The 14,629-nt window shown below is 41.2% G+C and overlaps 1 protein-coding gene across 1 annotated transcript; it reads left to right on the forward strand.

The window, feature by feature from the left end:
• The first annotated feature begins 10,495 nt into the window (after nucleotides 1-10,495).
• LOC130723038 (uncharacterized) lies at nucleotides 10,496-14,629 on the forward strand. The gene is made up of 2 exons (XM_057573960.1): nucleotides 10,496-10,717; nucleotides 12,558-14,629. Exon 2 carries the CDS (start codon nucleotides 12,580-12,582, stop codon nucleotides 14,524-14,526), a length of 1,947 nt encoding a protein of 648 aa, XP_057429943.1. The 5' UTR covers nucleotides 10,496-10,717; nucleotides 12,558-12,579; the 3' UTR covers nucleotides 14,527-14,629.

The following is a 14,629-nucleotide window of genomic DNA, read 5'->3' on the forward strand; positions in this document are numbered from 1 at the left end:
CTCACATTGGGCATCTTTTTTCTTTTGGTACCCACTTGGTTGATTCTCCTTTTGGAGAGTGTCATATACTAGTTTCTCTTGACTTATTAGAGGTTGCATCATCTGGCACTACGTTTGTGATGTAGTAGTCTTTCTTTCGGGGCTAAGCCCCTCCTTATAACAAAAAAAAAAAACTTGACAATTAATGATGTGTTCTTACATTCTTGTATAAAAATATCATTAATTGTTATTGAGTTCATGACTTATAAAAAACCATTGTTATTGAGCAATGCTATTAGGTGCGAAAATGAAACTCAAAGAGAGAGTAGGTAGTTACAAAACTAGAATTAGTTAGAATCAAGTGAAATATACTCCAGGAGTTTGATTAGTGAGTTCCATCTAATAATTTTTCGTTCCATCTATTATCCTTCTCGTAAGATATACATATAAGAACTTTGGAGGCCTAATTCTACCACAAAGTTATCTTAAGATGTGGGATTGTGTTCACACCCATGAATGTGTCAACACTACATTTTCCTTCACTTTTGTTTTATCTTATTGAAAAAATATATTATTGTTAATTTATTAAATTCCAAAATTAGAAAAATAAAAAATAATTAGAAAATAACCGGGAGATATTTTAGAAAATAAGCAGAGATGCTTCTAAAAAATAATCTGAAGATTTGAAATAAAATCCATTTAAAAAAATAAATAAAATCAGTTTGAAATTTAAAAATGAACTGAATTCAGTAAAATAGAGGAGATAAATCTTATCAAGTTACGTTTCATCAAAATAATTTAAAAATAAATCAAAATATTATCAATCTTATCATAAATTCCAAAAATAAATTCAAATCTTATCAAATCAAGTAGCAACCAAACCCTTGGATACTGATTATAAATAGAGGAGACTGATGGAGAAAAACACATTCAGATCATAGAGAAGTAAATTGAGTGATCTCCTTAGTATTGAGGTTGCTGCGTCTTTGATCTCTCAATTCTGAAAATAAGGCATACTGTGACTTCAAGAGGATGCTGAAAGACAAGAGGATGTTGAAAGAGAAAGATAGAAGGAGAAAAGGATCATATAGAGCACTTCAAGAAGATTTTGCTCTAACCAAGTAATATATCTTCTATTTCTTTAATTATTGAGTGGCTCAATAACTCTGATACATTTGATTTCATGATGATTCTACCGTTGATAATTTGTTGGTAAGCTTGCTCTACGTGATACATATCATGATTTATGGAATCCACATAGCAAAAGCTATACCATTTAACATAATTAAGGATTTTTTCTTTAAAGAAAGGGCTTCTAAGGTAGCTCTTGTCTTGTATGATAGTTAGAAATTATCAGAATCTTTCGGCTTAATACATCAGAAGGCCCCTGTAATTGTAAAGGGAATCAAATCCAGGGCCTAGAAAATTTTTGCATCAAATTGGGTCCCTAGAATTTTTTTTTTAATTCAATTAAGGCCAAAGTGTGTCTGATGCTGAAGTGGCTTCAATTTTAGCATACTCAGCAATTCCACGTGGCATTTTGATTTTTTTTAAATTGAAAAATTCTAATACTTAATTTTTTTAATTCCAAGTCATAAATTAAAAACAAAGACTTAATAAAATCTTAATGCAAAACCTAAACTAATCACTAATAATCCCTAATTTAATCTAAAAACCTAATTAACCTATTCAGCCCCAAATTGAGTCCTAAATCTGAATATTAGAAAGAACACAACGATAGTGAAGGAGAGAAGCGAAGGTGGATGATGGTGGATGATGGTGTTTTAGGGATTTCAAGCAAGGTGGCCTTGGTGAAGAAGAGGAGGGGCGATGGAGAGGTTTTGACTGTGGGAGGTGATGGAGGAGAAGGTGTGGTGGGGGGATTTAGGGGTTTTGACCAGGAAGCCATGGTGAAGAAGAAGAGTCGGCGACGGCGGCGGAGGGGAAGTTATGGAGGAGAGGGTATGGGTGGTGGCCGCCGATGGGGAATGAAGAAGGAGAAGAAGCTAGAGAAAGAAAGAAAGAAAAAGAGAGAGATGGGTGTGATGAATCTGAGTGTTTTCTGCCCTTGTTCTTGCACACACTGTTGTTGCTCCTTATTCTTCCCCATTTTCAAAGAATCTGGTCTCAAATCATCATCACAGGGTTGGAACTCGCCGGAGAAGACGACAATGGCAGCGCCGGCGGTGGCTCGTGAGTGGATTGGTAGCCAGGAGAGGTTGTGTGTCATGTGGTGCTGGGGTGGGGATGGGGTTTCGGTTGCAGGTGGAGTTGGGGGTTGGGTGGAGTTTTGGTTTGGCCGTTTGGGGGTGGGGGTTGGAGGTTGAGGTTGAGGTTTGGGAATGGTGTTGGAGGTGGATGTTGAGGTTGCAGGTGGGGTGGATGTTGCTGGGTTTAGAAGATGAAGGTGTTGGGTGTTGAAGATGAGAAGGATGAAGATGATGGTGTTGAAGATTAGATTTTTAAATTAGGTTTATTAGATTATTAGGTTGTTTAGTTTAGGAATATTAGATTAGATTTTTATTAAGTTTTTAAATTTTTTTTTCTGATTATTTTGTTGACTTGGAATTAAAAATTATTATTTTAATATTTTTTAATTAAAAAAAATTATAAAAGCCAGATGTCACTGATGACTAGGACAAAATTGAGATTTGGCCTTAATTGAATTAAAAAAAAATTCTTAGGGATCCAATTTGATGCGAAAATTTTACAGACCCTGGAACTGATTCCCTTTACAATTTCAGGGGCCTTCTGATGTATTAAGCCGAATCTTTCTCTTGTTTTTTATTTTGTTTGTTTGTCTTTTGTTCACACGAGTGACAATAGTGAGAAGTTTTAATTTCGTAACTTTGTTTAGGTTGAAGAAATTTCATCGGGTCTAACCTATAATAATTATTGACATTTGTGTCTCTTTCTTATTATTGTTTAGGTTGATGAAGTTCCATCGCATCTTAATTCATTAATCCCTTATGATTATCGACATTTGTGACTATTGTTCTTGATCAATGGAGTTTCCTTCCCTATAACAATTGGTTTTGACACTTTGCATTTTTGTGATGAACCTAAAAATAAGCTTTTTATTGCTTATTCCAGAAAGTTTCTTTTGGTCTTATTCATGCGTCACACCCTGATAGTAGAAAACAAAATAAAAAAAGAAAAAATCATAGAGTGAGAAAAACTAAAAAAGAGAGGATAAAATAAGAAAAGGCAAAATTATAAAAAATGTGGAAAGTAAGGGCCTGTTTGATTCTGTTTTCAATTTTTTTGTTTTCAAAACTATTTTGTAAAATAATTTTTAAAAACTATTTTTGAGAACAATATAACAAAAAAACTTGTTTGGTAATTTGATTTTAAAAACAGTTTTAGAAATAAGAAAACAAAAAAATGTGTTTGATCAAGTTGTTTCAAAAACATGATTTAGAAACAAAAGAATAGGAAACTTGTTTGGTTACATCCTCAGGGAAAAACATCATTGATATGAATTTAGTGAATTTAAAATACCCGGTCATTCTTCCTAGATTCACAGCTAATAACACAGCTAAGAACACGTCTCCCTTATTCTCAAAATTGTTGAACCCAGCAAACCAAGAATCCAAATTATTCCTGATACCCCTCCACAGCTAATTAAAGAGTTAGAATTAGAAGCACTAAAAATGCCATCAGCATTAATCTTTACACAACCTTCAAGAAGAGGAGACCATGAGCACGTATCACCAAGACTTAGGCCAAACTTGGAAAGGTGATTAGCAATTGCTCAGCAGATGTAGCTAGCTGCTTAAGGTTATAATTTAGAGACCAAGGACTAGAATAAAAAATCATATTACACCTCCATCTCCAAATCCACCAGAGGATATCAAAATACTCAAAAGAATTCTGGAATTTTAGGAAGGAAAGAATCACAAACAGCATGAAGAATATCTTCAACCTGATGTGAGTACCGCGGACAAGCTGGAGAAGGAGCTAGCTTGATGACTGCTAAATCGTTTAAAATTGGAGGGAAGAGCTGAGTGAATGTGAATGATAGGTCATGCCAGGTAGTTATATTTCTCACTGTCCCCCTGGGTTTGTTACTCTGTTTATCTCAGTGTATTTTGATTTTGACCCAGATTTATGGTGAGGTGACGGTAAGGCTTGGCATGGAAGTTGGGACAAAGATGACGATGAATGGGGGCTCTGAGTGCCGCAAATAAGTCAGACACTCAGAGATTTGCACTGCGGTGGCGGAGCTTTGAGGTTGGCCGGCGATGGCCGCAGGGGCAAACAAGGCTGAGAACAAAGAAGAAGGGGTGAGAGGAAATTGGTGTTCAAATGGAATGAAAAATGAGGACGATGAAGATCTTGTTTCTCTACAAATCCAGTGGGTAGAGAGAGAAGGGAGAGGCATCCTTAATCTCCATAACATGTGACAGGGGAAACTACTGTCCATGTGCATAGGCTGAGAAGTCTCAAAAACCCAAATTGTAAGCGTAGCTGCGGCAAAGAGGGGAGTTGGGTTTGGAGCCCCACCCCTTAGGCTTTGTGATAGGCCTCCAAGTCAGAATTGGGCTGATACTAATGATCATAGGCCCAAAGTGTGGCAGGTGTATGCCAGGAAGAATAAGAAAGGAAGCATCTAGAGAGAATAGTGAGCTGGCAGTATTAGAGTGAGTCATAGGTTTGTTAGTTACGGGAATCAGGGGAGAGGTTGTGCATATAAGGAAAGTTGTGGTTAGCATGTGGGGGTATCTGAGAGTATTGTTATTGTGAGAGTGAATAGAGAATTATGCTTTCTCTATAGGAGCCTAGCTCTGGAGTAGTAGAGTGCTACTGCAATCATCCTTTCTCTTTTATATAATCAAGCAATTCCCTTTCTATCCTTCATTGCACATCTACTGTTACATTGGTTTGCATCAAATTGGTCCGACCTGCCGGATCTTTTCGAAGCGGTACCAGTGTAGACAAGACGATTTCAGCGACGACGCATGCCACCTAGGAAGATGGAGGCGAAAGTTGCTGCTCTCGAAAGCGAGGTCGCCAACCTGCGTACCACCTTGGTCACAATGCAAGAGCGAGCTGAGAATCATCAAGCACAACTGCTTGAGATGTTGGCTACGAACTTTTCCAAACAATCACCGGAGAGAGACGAAGCTGGAAGCGTACCTCAACACGTTTCTGTAACCAAATCTGGACATGATGAAGGAGAGCCTTCAAGGGTCTCTGGTTGGACCAAGCTTGATGGTGGGTTGCTGGATGAATTCCGAAAATCAGCGAAGAAGGTAGAGCTTCCCTTGTTCAACGGGGAGGACCCAGCAGGGTGGATTGCAAGAGCTGAAGTGTATTTTCACATCATGGGAACAAGCCCTGAGGTCAAAGTGAATTTGGCCCACTTGTGTATGGAGGGATCAACGATCCACTATTTTAACTCTTTGCTGCATTTGGATCCTGGGTTGACCTGGGAAAAGCTCACCAATGAGTTGTTGGAACGCTATGGTTCTGCAAGCAGAGGTGATGTCTTTGAGCAGCTCTCAGATCTCCAACAAAAGGGGACAATAGATGATTACGTGTTGGAGTTTGAACGTCTGCTATCGCAAACACCCAACCTTCCCGATGAACAATACTTCGGGTACTTCATCCATGGCCTCCGGGAGGACATCCGAGCAAGAGTGCGGAGTATGCGTACCCTGGTTTCTCTTCCACGATCTCGTTTGATTCCGCTGGCGAGAGCGGTGGAGACGGAGCTCCACGGCCCTGGACACTCGCATCATGGGTCGAAAGGGGGAGGATCTCGTTCAAGTTTCGGGTCGGGTTCTTTTACCCGAGCGGCCCAACACTCATCACCTGGATCTGGCCCACCGGGTCAGAAGCCCAACCAGGGCTGGGTTATGGTCAAGGGGAAGGAAGAAAAAGGGGATCGGCGAGAAGACGGTGCTCAACCTCGCACTCCGCCACGCGATCGAGGCGTACGCCATCTCCCTTACCAGGAGCTTCTGGACCGTCGCCAGAAGGGACTGTGCTTCAAATGTGGTGGCAAGTACCACCCTCTCCATCAATGTCCCGATAGGCAACTCCGAATAATGTTGATCGATGAGTCAGAGGAGGGGGGTGATGAACCAGCACAGGAGGCAGCAGCGGAGGATGCGGAAGTAGACGGAGCGTGCAGCATCATGAGTCTAGGGGCTGAACCGAGTCGCACCCAAACCATGAAGCTACAGGGAGCAGTTTACGGGGTACCCATGTTGATTTTGGTCGACAGCGGTGCCACGCACAATTTCATCTCCCGGCGAGTAGTGGAAGCCATGGGGTGGGTTGTTCAAACAACCCCAGTGATGCGAATTCGATTGGGCGATGGTTTCCAAGCCATGGCTAGAGGAAAATGTGATCAGGTAGAGGTGGGTATCGGTGATTACAAGACTAAGGTTGATGCTATGTTGTTCGACCTCGATGGTATCGACTTGGTGTTGGGGATAGCTTGGTTAGCTACTCTGGGAGAGATGAAGGTCCATTGGGGCAAACAAACCATGAAATTTCAGCAAGAGGGGAAATGGGTTTGTCTCAAAGGTCAGGATTATGCTCAGCAGGAGAGTGAAGCTTTACAGAGTTTTTTTGACAATAGCAAGCGTGGATTGGGGGAGTGTTTTCAGACCACTTCTCTGCTTTCCCAGGAACCTGCAGCAGTCAAGAGCAAGGGTTCTCTTTTAACCAGAACCCAAGAACAACAATTAGCTTCTTTACTGACAGATTTTGAGGAGGTGTTTGCTTCACCAACCGGGTTACCACCAAAGCGTCAGAAAGAGCATCAGATAACACTGGCAGCTGGGCAGGGACCTGTGAATGTCAGGCCCTATCGGTACTCTCACCACCACAAGGATGAGATAGAAAAGCAAGTCAGGGAAATGTTGGAGTCAGGGATCATCAGGCACAGCCAAAGTTCATTCTCGAGCCCAGTAATCCTAGTGAAAAAGAAGGACGGGACATGGAGAATGTGTGTGGATTATCGCGAGTTGAACAAAGCTACTGTACCTGACAAGTATCCAATCCCGGTCATTGAAGAGCTGCTTGATGAATTGCATGGAGCGTGCTATTTCTCGAAGCTGGACCTAAAATCTGGCTACCACCAAGTATTAGTGAAAGAAGAAGATGTCCATAAAACTGCCTTCCGCACTCATGAAGGCCACTATGAATACCTGGTCATGCCTTTTGGCTTAATGAATGCTCCTTCCACCTTCCAAGCATTGATGAACGAAGTATTCCGCAGTTTACTCCGCAAGGGGGTGTTAGTCTTTTTCGATGACATTTTGGTATATAGTGAAGATTGGGCTACACATCTTTGTCTTTTAAGCACTGTACTTATCAAATTGCGAGAGCAACAGCTTGTGGCAAACCATAAGAAGTGTTCATTTGCCCAGAAATCTGTAGAATACTTGGGGCATGTTGTCTCAAGTGATGGGGTAGCCATGGATCCGGCGAAAATTCAGAGTATCATGAGTTGGCCAACGCCAAAGAATGTGAAGGGAGTGAGGGGATTCTTGGGAATCACTGGGTACTACCGTAAGTTCGTCAAAAACTACGGAAAAATTGCTCGCCCGCTCACTGAGTTAACAAAGAAAGATAGCTTCAAATGGAACAAGGAGGCCCAAGAAGCTTTTGAGACCCTGAAAGTGTGCATGACCACAGCTCCGGTTTTGATCTTGCCTGATTTCTCCCAACCTTTCACCATTGAGTGTGACGCCTCGGGCAGGGGAATTGGAGCAATCCTTCTGCAAAACCACAGGCCAGTAGCATACTACAGTAAAGCTCTAAGTGAGCGGAATTTGACGAAATCAGCTTATGAGAAAGAACTAATGGCGATCGTCTTGGCTGTGCAACATTGGAGACCCTACTTACTTGGGAGGCATTTCACTGTTAGTACTGACCAAAGGAGTCTTCGCCAGTTACTTCATCAAAGAATAACAACTGTGGACCAACAAAATTGGGCGGCGAAACTCTTAGGCTATCGCTTTGATATAGTGTACAAGCCTGGGATCACCAACAAGGGTGCTGATGCGTTGTCCAGGATCCATGAGGATGGAGATTACCAGGTTCTGACCTCTTATCCTAATTGGACAGAAGGTACAGTTCTGGTTCAAGAGTCTCACCAGGACCCAAAGCTTGCTAAAATTATCACTGACTTGCAACATGATGCGGCAAGCAGACCTGGTTTTTCCTATGTGCAAGGAGTGCTCTATTATCAGAATCGTATGGTGATTTCTTCAACTTCGCAATTGATTCCCAAGTTACTGTTGGAGTTCCATGCAACACCTCAGGGAGGTCACTCTGGTTTTTACAGAACCTATCGCAGAATGGCAGCCAACTTATATTGGATAGGAATGAAAAATACCATTCAAGAATTTGTGCGTGGGTGTGACATCTGCCAGCGTCAGAAATACTTGGCCACTTCTCCCGGAGGTTTGCTTCAGCCTTTGCCCATCCCCGACAGAGTGTGGGATGATGTGTCCATGGATTTCATTAACGGCTTGCCAAAGGTTAAAGGTATCGACACTGTCTTTGTAGTTGTGGATAGGCTCTCGAAGTATGCGCATTTCATTCCCCTCAAGCATCCTTACACAGCACGTATGGTAGCAGAAGTGTTTGCCAAGGAAATAGTTAGGCTCCATGGTATCCCGCGATCCATAGTCAGTGATCGTGATCCAATTTTCGTGAGCAACTTCTGGAAGGAACTTTTCAAGCTCCAAGGAACTCATTTGGCTATGAGTACGGCTTACCATCCAGAAACGGATGGCCAAACGGAGGTAATCAATCGCTGCCTAGAGACCTATCTGCGATGTTTCATAGCTGATCAGCCTCGTTCTTGGCTCTCATGGCTGCCCTGGGCAGAATATTGGTACAATACCACATACCATGCTTCCACCGGTGTCACTCCTTTTGCTACAGTTTATGGACGCGCACCACCCACTATCCTGCGATTCACATCTGGTGAAACAAAAGTGGAAGCCGTTGCACAAGAATTGTTGGATCGCGATGAGGCTCTTCGCCAACTCAAGCATCATTTGGTTCGTGCCCAGGGAAGGATGAAATTCCAAGCTGACAAGAAGCGGCAAGATAAGCAAATCGCTATTGGAGAATGGGTTTTTGTCAAGTTGCGCCCTCATCGCCAACAATCCGTAGTTCAGCGGATCAATCCTAAACTCGCTGCCCGGTATTTCGGTCCTTTTGAAGTTCTGGAGCGTGTGGGAGCAGTAGCTTATAGACTTAACTTGCCGGCTACCTCGCGCATTCACCCTGTCTTTCACATTTCCCTTTTGAAGAAGGCTGTTGGAAATTATCCTATTGAGCAAGAGCTGCCACAGGAAATAGATGGGGAGTTCGTAGCTACAGTGGAACCTGAGAAAGTGTTAGCCACCCGTTCCATATTACAACTCGATGAAACAGTCAAGCAATTTCTTATCCAGTGGCAAGGGAAGCCCGCGGAAGAAGCAACTTGGGAGGATAAACAAACGCTTTTGAACCAGTTTCCCGCTTTCAACCTTGAGGACAAGGTTGCCCTTCAAGGAGGTGGGATTGATAGGCCTCCAAGTCAGAATTGGGCTGATACTAATGATCATAGGCCCAAAGTGTGGCAGGTGTATGCCAGGAAGAATAAGAAAGGAAGCATCTAGAGAGAATAGTGAGCTGGCAGTATTAGAGTGAGTCATAGGTTTGTTAGTAACGGGAATCAGGGGAGAGGTTGTGCATATAAGGAAAGTTGTGGTTAGCATGTGGGGGTATCTGAGAGTATTGTTATTGTGAGAGTGAATAGAGAATTATGCTTTCTCTATAGGAGCCTAGCTCTGGAGTAGTAGAGTGCTACTACAATCATCCTTTCTCTTTTATATAATCAAACAATTCCCTTTCTATCCTTCATTGCACATCTACTGTTACATTGGTTTGCATCACTTTGCACCCCACTAAAACAGATACGGAATTTAAATTTTCATATCAATACGGAAAATAAAATTCCGTATCTATTTTAGTATATAATGAATGGTTGAAAATGTAACACGCATACTTAAATACAGTACGGAATTTTAAGTTCCGTATTCAATATGGAGAATACGGAACTTTAAATTCCGTATTTGATAAAGTGGGGTGCCAAGCCCCATAAGTGGGGTGCCAAACCCAACTCCCGGCAAAGAGGAAGATGAGGGTTTACATTATGTTGAAACCCAATTTTCTAGTTACTAATATTTACCATAGTGCCATTAATGAAACATTAGAGAACAAACTATTCTCCGTGTTTTCCATATTTCCAGAACACAAATTTAAAAATAGAAAACAAAAACAACTTTTTTCTGTTCTGCTTTTTTTGTTTTAAAAACAGAAAAATTGAAAACAGTTTTCAAAATAATTTTGAGAAAACAGTCTAACCAAACAAGTTTTTTTGTTTTTAAATTTTATAAAACAGAAAACTGTTTTTAAAAACACTTATCAATCAAACAGGCCCTAAATAAAAAAATGTTTTATATATTATTATTTAAAATATGGAAAGTCTATATTTTCATTGTGAGATTTTGGGTGTTTTTTCTCTTCTTGTTTCCCTTTCGGCAACTTTCAGATCTCTCTCTCTGGTTTCCTACAAATCAAAACCCTAATTCCCCCAATTCCCAGTTTTGAGCCTCGAAAAACCTAAATCTAACTCTCTCTCTCTCTCTCTCAATCAAGACCCTGTCTTTTTCTCTCTATCTTTTCATCGGTGTTCCCCATTCACCAGCTCGATCCACAGGTTCGTTCTTCTGGTCCTCTTTGTTACTCTGTTTCTCAATTCTCTCTGTTTTTCAGCTTTTGATTTGAGCACGTAGCTATGAAATTCTGTGAATTATGCTTTTGTGTGATTTTGGGAATTGTGGAATTCCGAGATTCGCATTCCGCATTCTGGGTAATCGATTTTTTCTGTTTTGGAATTGGGATTTGGGGTGCGTGTTTGGATTGGGCTTGTTTGTTTGGGGATCTTGGAGAGCGATTTGCGGTGGCTTCTGGGTTGATGGGGATTTTATAGTTTATTTTGTATTGGTGAGAAAGTTGAAATTTTTCATGGGATTGGTTAGGGGAATTGTTATGTATTGAGGGAATAGTGGAGGGGCTGTTGTTCTGTCACTGTTTGGATTTTTATTTGAGAAGACTGGTTGGTTAGTCCATATGCTGTTTGGGCTATATGGTTTGATGTGGGGGTGGGGGTTCAAAAACTGTGTTGTGGTTGATGATTTAGTGTTACTTAAAGCTTTCAGAAAATGCTGGGTTGTTTTTGAAGATGTCGTGGTTTCTAGCGATTAGGAGATTCAATCATTTAATGAAGAATGACTGTTAGTGTTTGAGCACCTATATATAATTCTGTTATATTCGAAGTCCATAATGATGGTATTTTGAGTTCTATCTGCAAATGTGTATGTTGGTTATTTGGAAGTGGCATGGTGGAAGACTGAAGAACTGTTAATGGAACTAAACTAATCAGTTACAGTTGTGTTAGACATATTGTAATTGATAATCTAAAAGTGAGCTGGTTAGATATCTCATGATTATAATGGGTTGCGCTTGTGCAGTCATTGTTATGGTTGTTTAGTTATGATGCACCTGATTCATGTCTTCTATTCGCTAGCATCTTGTAATTAGTTTTCTTCTTCCTCCTTTCCTTTGGATCTACTGCAGTAGAGCTATGTAATGTATTTTTGCATCTAATCTTGCTTCCTATCCTTCAGTAAATAAGATTGGAAGGTAAGTAAGAATTAAGTGGACAGTGAGGTGACTGAGTGCAAATGATTTTGAACTTTAGTCTATGGACATTTTTTTTTTTGGTCGAAGTCTATGGACATTTACATGGGGTTATGCCAGCAAGAAATATAATCAAATATTAGAAGTTGTGATTTTTGTTGTTAAGTTGGTGTCCCTTCAGCTGATCATGCAGTTGCCAGTGAGGAAGTCCATAATTTTGTTCTGATCATTAGTTGTCTTTTGTCATTTCTATTAAGTGATTTTATACATTTGGTATTAATTAGTTGGAGTAGTGGTAGAAGTTAGGACCCAAATGGAGTTGGGAATTTCAAGGGTGGTGCCGTGTGTGGAGGAAGATGGCCGGCAAAGTTCAGGCAAAGAAGCCTGACTAGTATTCAATTTTGGAAGCCTGGCCTTTTTACTTACCTGTCCTGTGTTCTTCTTCCTTGACATTTTCTTCATAAGAAACCTTCTTCCTAAGAGAAATCTGATCCTTTTTTTTGGTAGGATTATATTAACATATTGGTTTGGGCACTTTTCCATTTTTCTTATCTTTTTCTTTTGTAGTTTGTTGCTCTGCACTTTTTAGGTTACATTGAGGATTGAGGAATAGAGGGCGGGTGGGGGGTTCTGAACGATTTGTATATGCCAAAACCTGTGCACTCATACAGTCTTTTTCACCGTCTTCCTCCAATCTTTAAGCGCGTGGTTGTTTATGCAGATCTACGCCATGATTATGTTGATTTTGCAGATGTTATCTGGCGGATATTGTTTGGTCTTTGATTGTGTTATTTCATGCATGCATTTGGTAATCCATTAGAAAAATATTAGTCTAAATTATTTTATTTATTTTGCAGGAACATATTTGCTTCAGAGGAGATGTCTCCTGCTTCCAAATCTAAGTCTAAAGACAAAAGGGTCGGCAAGGAGGCTCAGAAGTCTCCAGCCAAGCCCACAGGATCTGCTAATGCAGTAGCTGGTGTCCCTGCTAGTGCATACAATCCGTTATTGGGAACTTTCCATACCCTGGAAATATCACCAACATCTTCGACTTCACCAGTACATTCTAATGGCCGTTTTCAGAATATAGATGAGACAGATGAACATCCTATTGGCTCAGCGGTAGCTGGTGTGGAGTATGATTCTGTTTCTAATAATGATAGTTGGTCTGGTGAGTCGGAAGACCATAAAGAAAAAGCTTCTAATCTTGCTGTTCGACTGGAAGCAGTACCAGGAGCTGATAATGACAAGCGAGAGAAAATCCGCCAGAAAAATGAGAAGAAGCATCAACGACAGAAGGAAAGGCGTGCACAGGAGTTGCATGATCGCTGCAATGGATATCTTATGTCAAGGAAACTTGAGGCACTTGCTCAACAGCTTGTGGCAATGGGGTTTTCTCATGAGCGTGCAACAGTTGCATTGATGCTAAATGAAGGGAGGGTTGAGGAATCAGTAGCATGGTTATTTGAAGGTGGTGAAGAAGCAGATAATCAGATGGATAGAAATAGAGGTGGGGGTAATTTGAGAATTGACATATCAGAAGAACTTGCTCGAATTGCAGATCTAGAAACAAGGTACAGTTGCTCAAAGCAGGAGGTTGAAAGAGCGGTTGTTGCTTGTGAGGGTGATCTTGATAAGGCTGCGGAGTCCTTGAGAGAATTGAAGATGGATAGGCTATCTGGTCAACCAAAGCCAGAGGAAAATGGTGATTCTCCATCCTATAAGCTGTCAGGAGTTGTGAGTCAGAGTCCGAGGGTACAGGCAAAACCCTTTCTCTCTCCAAATCAACCCAAAAAAGATGATAAGGATTTTAACTATACAAAGTCAGCAGTTATGATTACAGGATCTACAGAATCCAGCAATAGACATTTGCAGCCTCTTCTTAAGAGAATCCAACCTAAGTCAGAATGGGCAAAACCCCAACAAGCTGCTGTAACAGCTGACAGGAGGTGGCCAGGTGCAGGATCCAATCCTTCTGTTTCTTATTCATTGGCATCACCTTTGCAAGTGTCTCCCACACCTGCCAAGACTGAGGCATCTTATATGGCTGGTGGAGCTGATTATAATCACATTCAACCTGTATCAACAAGGGAGCCAGTAATTGTGATGCAGCGGCCTCAAACGGTAAATGCAAAGAAGGTTCCTACAGCAGGCTTGAGCTCATCTCCTTCTGATGCCGCTGGCAGTTGGTATCCAACTAACAATGGAGAAGTTATGAGGCCCAATGGCTTCATGCCTCCTCATAATCCTAGCACTAGAAGCCTCAATTCTAACTATGGAAGCTCTAATCAAATGTATCATCAACTTCAGTATCAACCTCAACAACAGTTTGTTGCTGGTAGCGGTAATGCAGTAGATCTTCAAGCAACCAACCAAAACATGTGGAATAGAACAGGTGCATCCCCAACGCTTGCTGCTGCTTCTTCTCTAGGACTTTTTTCAGGGCCTGGATCAGCGGCGACATCAGGAGCGGCTTCTCCGGTAGACTGGAGCACTGGTGGGTCAATCAAGTTCGATTATACAAACATAGACTGGTCCTTAGATAGGGGTTCATCTCCTCCAAGGTCCAATGCATTATGGCGAGGACTTTCACCTTTTATAAAGAGTAATGCTCAAATAAATGGCTCAAATGCTTCTGGCATGGCTGCTCAACCGTCAATTAGATCATTACCCTCTAATGGGAGCATGGGTCCGTTGCATGGATTGCAAGATGGTGGAGCATCTTCTTCTGCAGAAATGTCTGGTTCTCGAGAATGGAGTTCTCCATTTGAAGGGAAAGATATTTTTACTTTACCTAGACAGTTTGTTTCTTCTCCTTCTCTGTAAAATGAGGGGTGAAGTTGAGTGAATAAAAAGACAGACCTAAAAAATGTGTGGATTTCATGTTTGTTCTTATGATATGCTAAAGTTGATATCTTGTTGGTGGTAA

Source organism: Lotus japonicus, chromosome 6 (assembly GCF_012489685.1).
Source record: "Lotus japonicus ecotype B-129 chromosome 6, LjGifu_v1.2".
In the NCBI taxonomy this organism is placed as follows: domain Eukaryota; kingdom Viridiplantae; phylum Streptophyta; class Magnoliopsida; order Fabales; family Fabaceae; genus Lotus; species Lotus japonicus.

What these genes read in the sequence shown, in the direction of transcription:
- LOC130723038 (XM_057573960.1), top strand. Translation starts at nt 12,580, where the DNA reads ATGTCTCCTGCTTCCAAATCTAAGTCTAAAGACAAAAGGGTCGGCAAG.